The sequence below is a fragment of the Muntiacus reevesi genome, chromosome 21 (assembly GCF_963930625.1).
Source record: "Muntiacus reevesi chromosome 21, mMunRee1.1, whole genome shotgun sequence".
NCBI classification, from domain to species: Eukaryota; Metazoa; Chordata; class Mammalia; order Artiodactyla; family Cervidae; genus Muntiacus; species Muntiacus reevesi.
Genome location: NC_089269.1, coordinates 19067118 through 19080760, shown reverse-complemented (window position 1 = coordinate 19080760; position 13643 = coordinate 19067118). Strand labels below are relative to the sequence as shown.

The 13643-nt window shown below is 36.6% G+C and overlaps 1 protein-coding gene across 1 annotated transcript; it reads left to right on the top strand.

Annotated features, from left to right (window-relative positions):
• The first annotated feature begins 422 nt into the window (after positions 1 to 422).
• HTR1F (5-hydroxytryptamine receptor 1F) lies at positions 423 to 10163 on the top strand. The gene is made up of 2 exons (XM_065913778.1): positions 423 to 586; positions 9023 to 10163. Exon 2 carries the CDS (start codon positions 9063 to 9065, stop codon positions 10161 to 10163), a length of 1101 nt encoding a protein of 366 aa, XP_065769850.1. The 5' UTR covers positions 423 to 586; positions 9023 to 9062.
• The last annotated feature ends 3480 nt before the right edge of the window (positions 10164 to 13643 follow it).

The window sequence follows — 13643 nt, the reverse complement described above, 5'->3', positions numbered from 1 at the left end:
AGTTTAATAGTAACTTAGAACAAAGGGGAAAGAGATAGAAATGAAAAGATTTTCTATAGGCAGAAAGCAAGCCGAGAAGTCTATTTAACTGTAAATCCAGACTGTTTCTCGTAGAAAATAAAAGGCTTTTCTGAGAATAGAGTTAACAGCTCAGAGAGGAGATTTAAAATCCAGAGTACAGTGGATTAGGGAATTGAATTAGAGAGCCCAAGTGGGCCTAGTGAAGGTGAATTTCTAACCCTCAGTGTCGACTACTCTGACTTCTCTGGGTGAATTTCAGATCAGTGGCAACTATGAGCCACCAGTTTCCTCATCTTTTTGAAAAGGAATGTCTGTTGCCATCATCCTGTCCCTGACTTACCATTATATTGGGAATTGGGGAACAGATAACTTGTCTTTTTAGTTCACAGGTCTCTGAATCAAGAGGCATTGTGGCCTCAAGGAGCTTCATCTGCCTTTTGACCTCATGCAAAATATGAGACTGGTACCATGATTGTGAGTTTTGGGAGACCAGGAAAGAAGGTGAATGTATTTTGGATATGAAAGAAATAGGAGTAATTGGATCCAGCAGACAAACAAAGAAAAGGTAATGTACCGACCATGAGTCAGACTAGGCCAGACATCTGGGAATTCGCAGGTATTCAACTGCCCAAGTTGAATATGGGCAGATTTGAGTTGAAGCAAGATGTGGTGGGGAAGGAGTGAGTATTCATGCCAAGAAGGAAGCTGAGCTGACAAATCTGAGCAGAGTATATCAGGAGCCAAAATTCAAGAGACTTCGAGATCAAATCCAGCAGGCAGTGATAAAGAAACATAGAAGAGAAAATTTATACACATAAATGTGAGTAATGTGTCATTGACTTTAGAAGTGCTGTAAAGCTTTTGTGAAAATCAGATCCACAGGGCTCTCTGTAAGCAAGTCTTTACTGGTCTGAAGGAGTTAGAGCAGTTCTTACTATTTCCATATCCTAGCCTTGGAATCACTTCTTAAGTTTGAAACTCTGCAGTCTCAGGCTTTGAAAGTAACTGCAATCTCTCCTTTTCTTTCAACCTTGCACAATACCTGAGCCTGCATTAAACACTCTTTAAATTCATCAAGACCCTGATCTGTTTCTGTGCAGAATTGTCCTCTGTGGTCTTGTCTTTTCTGAAACTAGCATTGATCTAGCATTGTCACTAACATCTTCCCTTGGCCTTTGACCAGAGTTTGCATCCCAATTCCTGATCCAAATCCTAAGTCAATTTACTTTTTCTCTGAGATATATAATCCATTATTGTGGAGCACTGGTGGAGGATAACCAAAACCTAGGACAATTTTATGTGAACGACCATATAAAGGTCCTAATGTCAGCTACAATACATTCTAAAGAGTGCTCTATAATCTTGTTTTTAGGATCTCAATTCTCTTTTTTAAATTTTTTGCCTTACAAAAATTTTTTTAAATTATGAAAATATGATGACACATTTACAGGAGACTTGGAAAATTATAGAACAAAGTTACATATAGTTTCACTGTACGTTATTTTTTAAGTAGATAAATTAAGATTTTTTACTTGGAGGTTCAATATCAAACTCTCAAAAATTAATAGAAGGAATATACAGAGAAGTAGAAGGATATAGTAGACCTGAAAATCACTATGAACCAATAAGACTATAAACTAGGAGACAAAGGAACATATCCAGGGACATAAGACCAGGTGTAAAAATTTGATGGTCTAAAGATATTGAAATCATACAGAGTCTGTGTTCTTATGCCTGTGCATTTGTTAGAAAACAATATCAAAAGATATTTGAAAATAACCCACATATTTTCAAGTTCAATGTGACATTTACTGAGAGCTTTGACTTAGAAATTGAAAGCCTCAAGAAAGATAGAAGAGCGCTCTGTAATCTTGATTATGCCTCCTCCCTAGAGCGGGTGCTGCACTCGTCAAGCCCTATCACCTTACCTGTGCACCTCTGCCAAAACAGACCTTCTCCTGTCACTTACCTCCTTAAACATTTTGAAATATTCTGATTGCATATAAAATAGAATCCAGTGTCCTTATCATATCTTGCCAGCCCTTTTATTGTCTTCCTCAGTTAACTATCATCCCTTACTTCCAGCCTTGGTTCTTTTTTTTTTAATGCATTTTACTTTTATTTATTTATTTATTTATTTTCCCACTTATTTTTATTAGTTGGAGGCTAATTACTTTACAATATTGTAGTGGTTTTTGCCATACATTGACATGAATCAGCCATGGATTTACATGTGTTCCCCATCCTGAACCCCCCTCCCACCTCCCTCCCCATCCCTCTGGGTCTTCCCAGTGCACCAGCCCCAGGTACTTGTCTCATGCATCCAACCTGGACTGGCGATCTGTTTCACACTTGATAATATACATGTTTCGATGCTGTTCTCTCAGATCATCCCACCCTCGCCTTCTCCCATAGAGTCCAAAAGTCCGTTCTATACATCTGTGTCTCTTTTTCTGTCTTGCATATAGGGTTATTGATACCATCTTTCTATATTCCATATATATGTGTTAGTATACTGTATTGGTGTTTTTCTTTCTAGCTTACTTCACTCTGTATAATGGGCTCCAGTTTCATCCACCTCATTAGAACTGATTCAAATGAATTCTTTTTAATGGCTGAGTAACATTCCATGGTGTATATGTACCACAGCTTCCTTATCCATTCCTCTGCTGATGGGCATCTAGGTTGCTTCCATGTCCTGGCTATTATAAACAGTGCTGCGATGAACATTGGGGTGCACGTGTTTCTTTCAGATCTGGTTTCCTTGGAGTGTATGCCCAGGAGTGGGATTGCTGGGTCATATGGCAGTTCTATTTCCAGTTTTTTAAGGAATCTCCACACTGTTCTCCATAGTGCCAGCCTTGGTTCTAATATACCCTTGCAGTATCCACATTCAACTAATTCATATGTCTGAATACATCCTGCATTTATTTTGCTCATGCTCTGATTTTGCTCATACTTTCCCCTCAGCCTGGGGAGAGTTCCACAGTTTCACCAAAGTATGACTAGTTCCTCCTCACCAGTATTTCTAGGACACTTTACACATACCTCTATAATGCCCTCATCACAGTAATCCAAGCCTGTGCCCCAACCACTAATGCCTAAGAAGCTGAAGTTGAAGACTTCTATGAAAACCCACAAGACCTTCTAGAACTAACACCCAAAAAAGATGTCCTTTTCATCACAGGGGATTGGAATGCAAAAGTCAGAAGTCAGGAGATACCTGGAGTAACAGGCAAGTTTGGCCTTGGAGTACAAAATGAAGCAGGGCAAAGGCTAACAGAATTTTCCCAAGAGAACACACTGGTCACAGCAAACACCCTCTTCCAACAAAACAAGAGATGACTCTACACATGAGCATCACCAGATGGCCAACAACGAAATCAGATTGATTATATTCTTTGCAGCCAAAGATGGAGAAGCTTTATACAGTTAGCAAAAACAAGACCGGGAGCTGACTGTGGCTCAGATCATGAACTGCTCATTAAAAAATTCCGACTGAAATTGTAGAAAGTAGGGAAAACTACTAGACCTTTCAGGTATGACCTAAATAAAATCCCTTACAATTATACAGTGGAAGTGACAAATAGATTCAAGGGATTAGATCTAATAGACAAAGGACCTGAAGAACTATGGACAGAGGTTCGTGACATTGTATAGGAGGCATTGACCAAAACCATCACCAAGAAAAAGAAATGCAAAAAGGCAAAATGGTTGTCTGAGGAGGCCTTGCAAATAGCTGAGAAAAGAAAAGAAGTAAGTGAAAGGCAAAGGAGGAAAGGAAAGATATACCCATCTAAATGTAGAGTTCCAATAATAACAAGGAGAGATAAGAAAGCCTTCCTCAGTGATCAATGCAAAGAAATAGAGGAAAGCAATAGAATGGGAAAAACTAAAGACCTCTTCAAGAAAATTAGAGATACCGAGGGAATATTTCATGCAAAGATGGGCACAATAAAGGACAGAAACAGTATGGACTTAACGGAAGCAGTAGATATTAGGAAGAGGTGGCAAGAACACAGAAGAACTATACAAAAAATCTTCATGACCCAGATAACCACGATGGTGTGATCACTCACCTAGAGCCAGACATCCTGGAATGTGAAGTCAAGTGGGCCTTAGGAAGCATCACTACAAACAAAGTTAGTGGAGGCGATGGAATTCCAGCTGAGCTATTTCAAATCCTAAAAGATGATGCTGTGAAAGTGCTACACTCAATATGCCAGCAAATTTGGAAAACTCAGCAATGACCACAGGACTGGAGACCACTTAGCATAGTCTCTGCAGAAGTGAATACTCAGAAAAGAGAAACATTCCTGTTATTATTTTTCTAATTGAAGCAGCTAAGTTGTAGGTTCTTTTGAAGTCTTGATAGAATTAAATTTTGCTTTCTTGCCTCTTTCAATCTTATTATTAAAGTTATTTGCGTATAGTCCCCCATTTGTTTACAATATAAAGTAAATTAAGCTGTACTTAAGGAGCTTATAGTTTAACCTGAATGAGGACAGTACAGTTGGACATCAGGATTAAGCAGACACTTGAATATGAATTAACATTAGATTTAAAAAACTATGAATAAACAGGGAAGTAAAATGTATCCTGTGACTGAATCAATACATTGGCAGATATTCATACTGAGTAAAGGCTGGGCAAGTTTTTCTTTGTTATTATGAAGAAGGCTACACATAAATGGTGAGACTACAGGCTCTGCTTATAATCCTATTTCCCAATGAACACATTCAAAATACAGAATATACTTTGAGAATAAATGTGTGATATAGTCTATGTGCAATAACCCAGAGGGGGTTCCTAGTACCACAAGGACTCACAGTGGGAACTTAAAATATGAAGGGAGGAATAAGAACTAATCTTATTAGACGTCGTATCTGAATTAATGAAGATAGATGGTTTACTGAAATTCTCATTGTAAGTGGCAAAGAAAGTAAGACAAAAAGAAACCCAGTTGTGATTGGCTGCATTTGTTTCCCTATTTTCTTTGTTTTCTACAAAAACAATTATCATAAGATTAACTAACTTTCTAAATTTAATAATGGAAAAAGTGCTTATATAATCAGTAGAATTTGTATGACTTGAGTTTTTTCCTTAGCATTAAGTACCATTTTATTGAGCCTATTTAAATGCTACTCTGTGATGCTTAGAGAAATCAGGTGAATTATCAAATAATTCACCTTCTAATTTTAAGCTGATCCATTTTCCTACAGAATTAATTTTTATTATGGAAACACACATAACTATTTCCAAACAGTTTTTCTTGTTTAATATTCTATTCAAAATGTAATTTCAGGATTATCTCCTGAAGAGGCTCTTTTGCCAAAACTGTTTTTCAGGAGAATTAAAGTGGAAAGTTATTTTTACCTATAATATGGAAAAATGTCAGCACTTTTAAATAAATTCTCATAACACTAAATAAACACTTTTGCAAAGGAATTAACCAATTAAGGAAGTATTTAGGCTTTTATTGACTATATAGTGCAGATTTTATGATGAAAGAATGGGGGAGATTGGAAAAAGTGTAGAAATTAATCTACCATGTTTTAAATTTTTTTTTAATTTTTAAATTATTGTTAGTTTTGGCTGCACCACACAGCATGTGGGACTTTAGTTCCCTGACCAAGGATCAAACTGGCACCTCTTGCATTGAAAACACAGTTTTAACAACTGGACCGCCAGGGGAGTCCCCTAATCTGCCATATTTTTAACGTCTAGTTGGCTTTGGAGTAAGCAGTTCACTTGTGACCATTGACCCCTTAAAGATGTTTCCAGGGAAAACACTAAAGACTGTGAGGTCCACTGATAATTGAAAGCACACATCAAGGATTTTCTTGGACGTCCTGATGGTATAGACTAGCACATCATTACTTACCAGGTCCTGCAGTGCAAAACTGATCTAAGAAATATGATTATATGGCATAGCTCTCATAAGAGGGTGAAAAGAGTAGGAATGATGTGGGAGAAGGGGAGTTAACAGGTCTAGGGCAGAGGGTCAAAGAGCTGCAGGAAGTCAGGATTCAGAATAGTCAAAAGAAAAGCTAGAGAAAGATCATTTGAGAAACTCTAAGAAATAAATTAGGAGAAGGAAATGGCAACAGAGCCCAGTGTTCTTGCCTGGAGAATCCCAGGGACAGGGGAGCCTGGTGGGCTGCCGTCTATGGGGTCGCACAGAGTTGGATACGACTGAAGCGACTTAGCAGCAGCAGAAGAAGAAATAAATTAAGAATGTAAGAAAGAGAGATGCTAAGTAAGTTATACAGCAGAAATGTCAGAGCTGCTCTCAACAGAAAGGAACTCATAGAGGTGAAAGGATCAGACAAAGCACTGAGGAACAACCTCATGGAACCAGAACCCTGACTCCTTGGACCAATAGTATCAGCATCCTGTGAGATCTTGTTAAGGCAGATTTCGGGGGCCTGCCCCAGACTTCGGTTCAGTTCAGTTGCTTTCGGGGGCCTGCTCCAGACTTCGGTTCAGTTCAGTTGCTCAGTTGTGTCCAACTCTTTGCAACCCCATGGACTGCAGCACACCAGGCTTCCCTGTCCATCACCAACTCCTGGAGCTTGCTCAAACTCATGTCCATTGAGTCAGTGATGCCATCAAACAATCTCATCCTCTGTTGTCCCCTTCTTCTCCTGCCTTCAGTCTTTCCCAGCATCAGGGTATTTTCCAAGTAGTCAGTTCTCCGCATCAGGTGGCCAAAGTATTGGAGTTTCAGCTTCAGCATCAGTCCTTCCAATGCATAGTCAGGACTGATTTCCTTTAGGATGGACTGACTGGATCTCTTTGCATTCCAAGGGACTCTCAAGAGCCTTCTCCAACACCACAGTTCAAAACCATCAATTCTTCGGTGCTCAGCTTTCTTTATAGTCCAACTCTCACATCCATACATGACTAATGGAAAAACCATAGCTTTGACTAGACAGAACTTGTTGGCAAAGTAATGTCTCTGCTTTTAAATATGCTGTCCAGGTTGGTCATAGCTTTTCTTCCAAGGAGCAGGTGTCTTTTAATTTCATGGCTGCAGTCACCAGACTTACTGAGTCTCCAACTCAGAGGGAAGGACCCAATAACTCCTCTTTGAAAAGCCCTCAGGGTGACTCAGAGGCAAACTAAATTCCAGAACCACTGGTTTAGCATTTCTAAGGAGGTTGTAGCCTCCATTCTTTATCTGGAGTTTTCTTGGTTGCCCTTTACAAATGGTTAAGGTTAAGTGTTGATATAAATAATTTAGATATACATACAGCTCCTTTTCAGTTACATCCTGACAACTATTAATATTTATTTTATGAGTAGTAGGTATTCAGATTTCTTATGCCATTCAATTTGCTTGGGAGCAAGTCATCGGCACCTACCTTCAATGAATATGAGAAAAGAAAAATTAAATTTAGTACTGGTAACTCAAACACAAGTAGAAAGTTAAAACATGCTGCACTCCAAAGTTTTATAGTATGTATATATACACACACTCCATAAGAAGCATTTGATATAAAAATATCAAGTATTTTGAATTATTGTTCTATCAGTTCCAATAAGTGAAACATAACTATTTTAAAGTAAAAAGAAGGAATATAGAGGGCAATAATAGTTATAACTACAAGAATAAAGGCTCAGGTTTCCATCTTTTCTCTGTCTTTTCCAAAGATGTGCTTTGTTACCAAAGAATTGTTAAAGAAAGAGAGAGAGAAAAAAAAAAAAAAAAGAAAGAGAGAAGGGCTGATGCAAAAAAAAAAAAAAAAAGATTAATCTTACTTCATTACACTCTAATTGCTCTTATTTGACTTGCAATTAAATAACAGCATGAACTGAAATAAAAATTTCAAGCTGAGTTTGGAGGGTTCCCTTTCAAAAATAAGGTTATAAGTAAGGTCTTGTAAAGAATAATTTGCATTTCAGAGTGTGTGCCATTATGAGATTTTCTTATTGGCAAGTTCACCTTGTTCAGTGTTTTCTTTAGGTGATATATGTCCTTGTAATAATGGGCAGTGTTGTATGGTTATTTGGTTCCAACCAGTTTTATTTTGTCCCTTTAAATCAAATTAACTACTTATTTCCACAAAGACTACTAAACACTGTGACATTTCCTAATTTCATAAAATGATCATGGAATGCCAGAAATACACTAAAAATATTTTATTCTTGCTTATTTTACTTTTTTATAACCTTTATATCCTGACATAAAATACACTGAAACGTCCTTTAGTCTCCACAAGCCCAATGATAATGTTCTCAACATAACTTTGAGCTAAGTACAGAATTGTTTATGATTTTGAATACTGCTTTTAAAATGATATTTTCTTATATTACATTATATAGTACACAAATATATACTAATGGAATATGCTTTCAAAGTTTTTCTGTAGACAAAGAGAAAAACATAGCTAAGGTTAATAAAGATTTTTTAATTTTTTTTATTGAAGGATAATTGCTTTACAAAATTTTGTTGTTTTCTGTCAAACCTCAACATGAATCAGCCATAAGTATACACATATCCCCTCTCTTTTGAACCTACCTCCCATCTCCCTCCCCATCCCACCCCTCTAGGTTGACACTGAACCCCTGCATGAGTTTCCTGAGCCATACAACAAATTCTCATTGGCTATCTATTTTACATATAGTAATGTAAGTTTCCATGTTACTCTTTCCACACATCACACCCTCTCCTCCCCTAAGATTAATAAAGATTTTAAACACAATTTTATAATAGAGATTTTACTGATAGGTTAATTGACTCATAAAAATTGTTTTATTTGAGCCCTATTTTAAGAAATGTTTTTAAAGTTATTGTTTGTTACTGTTGGCTTTGGATTTCCTAAATTAAATGAAAAGAAAAAGAAAACTGCAACCTCAACTCCATTTTTTAAATCCATCAAGTATTCTGGGAAAGCGTACATGTATACTTAAAAACAGACAAACAAACAGTATTCAGCAGGGAAGAGAAAAATCTTTGAAACCGTCTCTGAACTGTTTTTCCCCTCTTCTGTTACAGGTATCAACAGCTCTATTAATCGTCTAAAACAACAAAAAAAATGGATTTCTTGAATTCATCTGATCAAAACTTGACCTCAGGAGAACTGTTAAACAGAATGCCATCCAAAATTCTGGTGTCCTTCATTCTCTGCGGGCTGGCACTGATGACAACCACCATTAACTCACTTGTGATTGCTGCAATTATTGTCACCCGAAAGCTGCACCACCCAGCCAACTACTTAATTTGCTCCCTGGCGGTGACAGATTTCCTTGTAGCTGTCCTGGTGATGCCTTTCAGCATTGTGTATATTGTGAGAGAGAGCTGGATTATGGGACAAGTGGTCTGTGACATCTGGCTGAGCGTCGACATTACGTGCTGTACGTGTTCCATCTTGCATCTCTCTGCCATAGCTTTGGATCGGTACCGGGCAATCACTGATGCTGTTGAGTATGCCAGGAAAAGGACTCCCAGGCATGCTGGCATTATGATTACCATCGTTTGGATTATATCTATTTTTATCTCTATGCCTCCTCTATTCTGGAGGCACCAAGGAACTAGTCAAGAGGATGAGTGCATCATCAAACACGACCACATCGTTTCCACTATTTACTCAACGTTTGGAGCTTTCTACATCCCATTAACATTGATTTTGATCCTCTATTACAAAATATATAAGGCAGCAAAGACGTTATACCACAAGAGACAAGCAAGCAGGATTGCCAAGGAGGAAATGAATGGCCAAGTCCTTTTGGAGAGTGGAGAGAAAAGCACGAGACTGGTCTCCACACCCTACATGCTAGAAAAGTCTTTATCGGATCCATCAATGGACTTTGATAAAATTCATAGCACAGTGAAAAGTCCCAGGTCTGAATTCAAGCATGAGAGATCTTGGAGAAGGCAGAAGATCTCAGGCACAAGAGAACGCAAAGCGGCCACTACCCTGGGGTTAATCTTGGGTGCCTTTGTAATATGTTGGCTTCCTTTCTTTGTAAAAGAATTGGTTGTTAATGTCTGTGAAAAGTGTAAGATTTCTGAAGAAATGTCAAATTTTTTGACATGGCTTGGATATCTCAATTCCCTTATAAACCCACTGATTTATACAATCTTTAATGAAGACTTCAAGAAAGCATTCCAGAAACTTGTGCGATGTCGATGTTAGTTCAAAGAAGTTTATTATGAAAAGGCTGGGATTCTATCGAGGTGAAGTAACTAAAAGAATGTTAAATAAAACATTTAAATTTTTAGAAGGAATTAAAGCTGCTAAGATGATATTAATATATATTTTAATGGCAACATGCATATAAAATGTACTGATTTAAAGACATTTTTGACCATCATTCTAGAGTATGTGAAATTAGAAAATAATTTATTGTTTGTAAACAATATTTTGCCTATGCAAAGTCCCTAACAAACTAACTGGAAACATATGTATTATTAATAACTGATTTTTCAGGTTTATGTCTTATAACAATTATAAAGAATTTTCTTTTAACAACATACCTCCATCCATAATTTCTATATAATCCTATTGCTTTATTATATGATCCTATTATTTTATAGAAAAGATTAAATTCACCACAAAGCACACATTTCTCCTATCTAAATGTTGTCCCCTCTCCATCTTACCCTGGGCAAAAGAGGTAGGGGAGAGCTAAAAAAGATTTAGTGTGACAGGAGGAAATATGAAAGTCAGAGGTTGATACTGTCTTTGTATTTAGATAGTAAAGAGTAATCATAAAATGAGTTAGGTACTGCAGAATAATTCTGGATATTGAACTCTAAATATTTAACATTTTTTTGTTTAATATGAACTCCTAGAAGAATATTTTCTAAATCATACATTATCACCATTTGAAATCAAAGCCTTACATTTAGTAGAAATAACTCAGGGAGGGTCAAGGGGGAGATGTTCTAAGTTTGCCATGTTTAGAAATTAAATTGAAGGCATTTAGTACCCTACGTTACTTGCCATAGATATTATATGCCTGTATTTTTAAAAATATGACATATTTCATTTCTGCAGTGTTAATAAGCTAAGTTGCCAACTAAAATGTCTATGGTACTTTGCACTTCAGCAGATATTTCCTTTTTGTTAGAGAGAATGTGATAGAAATTCTTAGAACCTTCCACTGACTTCAAAAAAATCTCTATAGTTTTCCAGTTGATAGAAATGAACAAGCAAAGATTCACATTATACTACTTATATATTAAATGTATACGTCTAATTAGTCCACTTCACAAGTTCAGTGAGCCAGAGAAATTTTTCATAAGTTTATCTACCATATTTATACAGGGATTTGAAAACAAAAGAACCATCCTTCTGAGAAGATTTCATTTCATTTGAACCAACAAGGTTACATGCTACCTTTTAATCTACCATCAAGCAAAATAATTTGAAAACAATAATGCATTCCCTTTTGTTCTAAGGTGCACCTTTATGTATACTGTAAATATTCTTTCCCAGTCATGTGATTCAGAGTACATAATTTTTTTATGTATCAATGACACATTCCTCTCAATCTAATAAGTATTTACAGAATTTTATTTTTGTATAAGGCATTGAGATGTACTATATAGAAGATACAGGAAATAATACACTATATATATATATTTCTTGCTTTAAAATGTTTACAGTCTAAAAAGTGAAACAAAAAAATGATACTATAATAGAAAAGAAAAAATGAAGATTGGCATGGAAGTTGTTTATATTTTTATGATAATTCAAAGGAAAAGCCGCATCTGGTTGAGAAAAATCAGGAAAGATTTATCAAGAATTTATCCAAAATGAATATCAAAGAAGCAACATTTGAGCACGAGATATGGAAGAGCATACTTCAAGTGGTGGCAACATAAAGATTTCAGACTGCATCCTGGAAGTATTTGGTGGGACATGATCATAAAACAACAATGAGTTTGGCAGCTACTTAGAATGCAGAAGAAGAGATTAAAAGAGAAATTGGTCATTACTGTGACTGCTTTTGAATGTTAGAAAAAGAAGTCTACAGTCAGTTTGGTTGCTGTCTGTCAATGAGTGGTCACTGATGTTTTTTAGCAGATATATTACAAGTTTAGGGCAATTCTAAAAAAAAAAATCTGAATGATTTAAGCAGAGAGTGTACATAATAACTTTTTGTTAGAAAGCAGTCATTAATGTGGGCAAGAGGTGATAACGTCCTGAACTTGATTCTGGCATTGGAGAACATAAAGGAAGAAACAGAAGAGAGATATCATGGAGGCAGAATCTGCAGCAAATATGTTAAGAAGCAGATGGACAGACAGACAGACATGCGTCACTGAGATAACTTGTTCTCAGCAGAAATGAGGAACTCACGAGAAGGGGCCCATTAGTGCAGTGACTTCTCCTTGGGGTACAACACGCACACACAAAGACACGTGAGAGCTCGCAGGTGCCGTCTGAGCAGGCTGGCCCAGGTGCAACTAACAAGCAGATGAGAGTCATCTAAAGCTCTTGTCGTCTCTTTTGTCCTCTTCTCTTTATTTCCCAGGGTCTGTGTGTTTTGTTGACAGTCAAAGCCTGCTTGAGACCCTGTCATTCTCTTCTTTCTTTTTCTCCTTCTCACCAAAATTTGATTCTGTTATTTATTTATACAAAGACCTTGCTAAAGCTAAAATAATCTGTTAATTTATTTACACCCACCTCAGAAATTTATATATTGATATTAGAGAATTCTAAGAGATACAGCCCATCAACCCAAAGGACGGATTTTCAAGCGGGGTGAGGCTCACCTGTATGCATGTACTACCTTCTCTGAGTTGGACTAAAGCTCAAATCTAGGAAAATAGTATTCTAAGTGACAGGGAGTTAGACGTTTATTTCTTTGTGTTTGAAGCATTTTTTTTTAAATTCCAAGGGGATCATAACAGTTACAGTAATTATCATTCCATCTATGTGTTTCCCCCACATGAAGATGTAGATCATGCCATTCCTCATAAACTAATATGAGTGATTTCTCTTTAACGTCTTTAAAGGGTAGGTACGTAGGGGCTAATAACCTGTAATTTGCACTTTAAAAATTGTATGAAGAACAGATTGCATAGAACATAAAATGCTTCTCTGAATACCTAGGATTTATTCTCTCAATGAAAATTTTCCAAGGTACTAAAGGCTGATGATTTCTCCTGAAGAAAATTAATTTTCACACCCATAACAAACGTAACGATATAATAATGCATATATTTAACTATAAGGTAGAAGAAAATAATATCGACCCAGGGATTGAACCCCCATCTCTTCTGTTTCCCGCCTTGGCAGGTGGGTCCTTTACCACTGGTGCACCTGGGAAGCCCAATAAATATCACAGAAAATGGTTAAATATGGGCTAATGAAGGTTAAGTTCCTGCTACAATTTTAAATATATCAGCACCAGAAAAGTAAGTGGAGGATTTGTTTTTGTTCTAATATTTCTAAATATTTAATATTTCCAAATATCTAATATCTTCTAAATATTTGCAAATGAAGGATGTGTAAATGGCAAGACCAATACACCAAAGAAAGATAGGAAGCCAAGCTACAGACTACTAAATTCAGCCCAACCATTTGGCATAGCCATGTACAAATCATGTTTGAAAATTCACTTCTGTTTATGAAATATGGTCTGTTTCAGAGGGTTGGTATGAG

Bases quoted from the DNA above. Each gene is read 5' to 3' on its own strand.
- HTR1F (XM_065913778.1), top strand. From the start codon at position 9,063: ATGGATTTCTTGAATTCATCTGATCAAAACTTGACCTCAGGAGAACTG.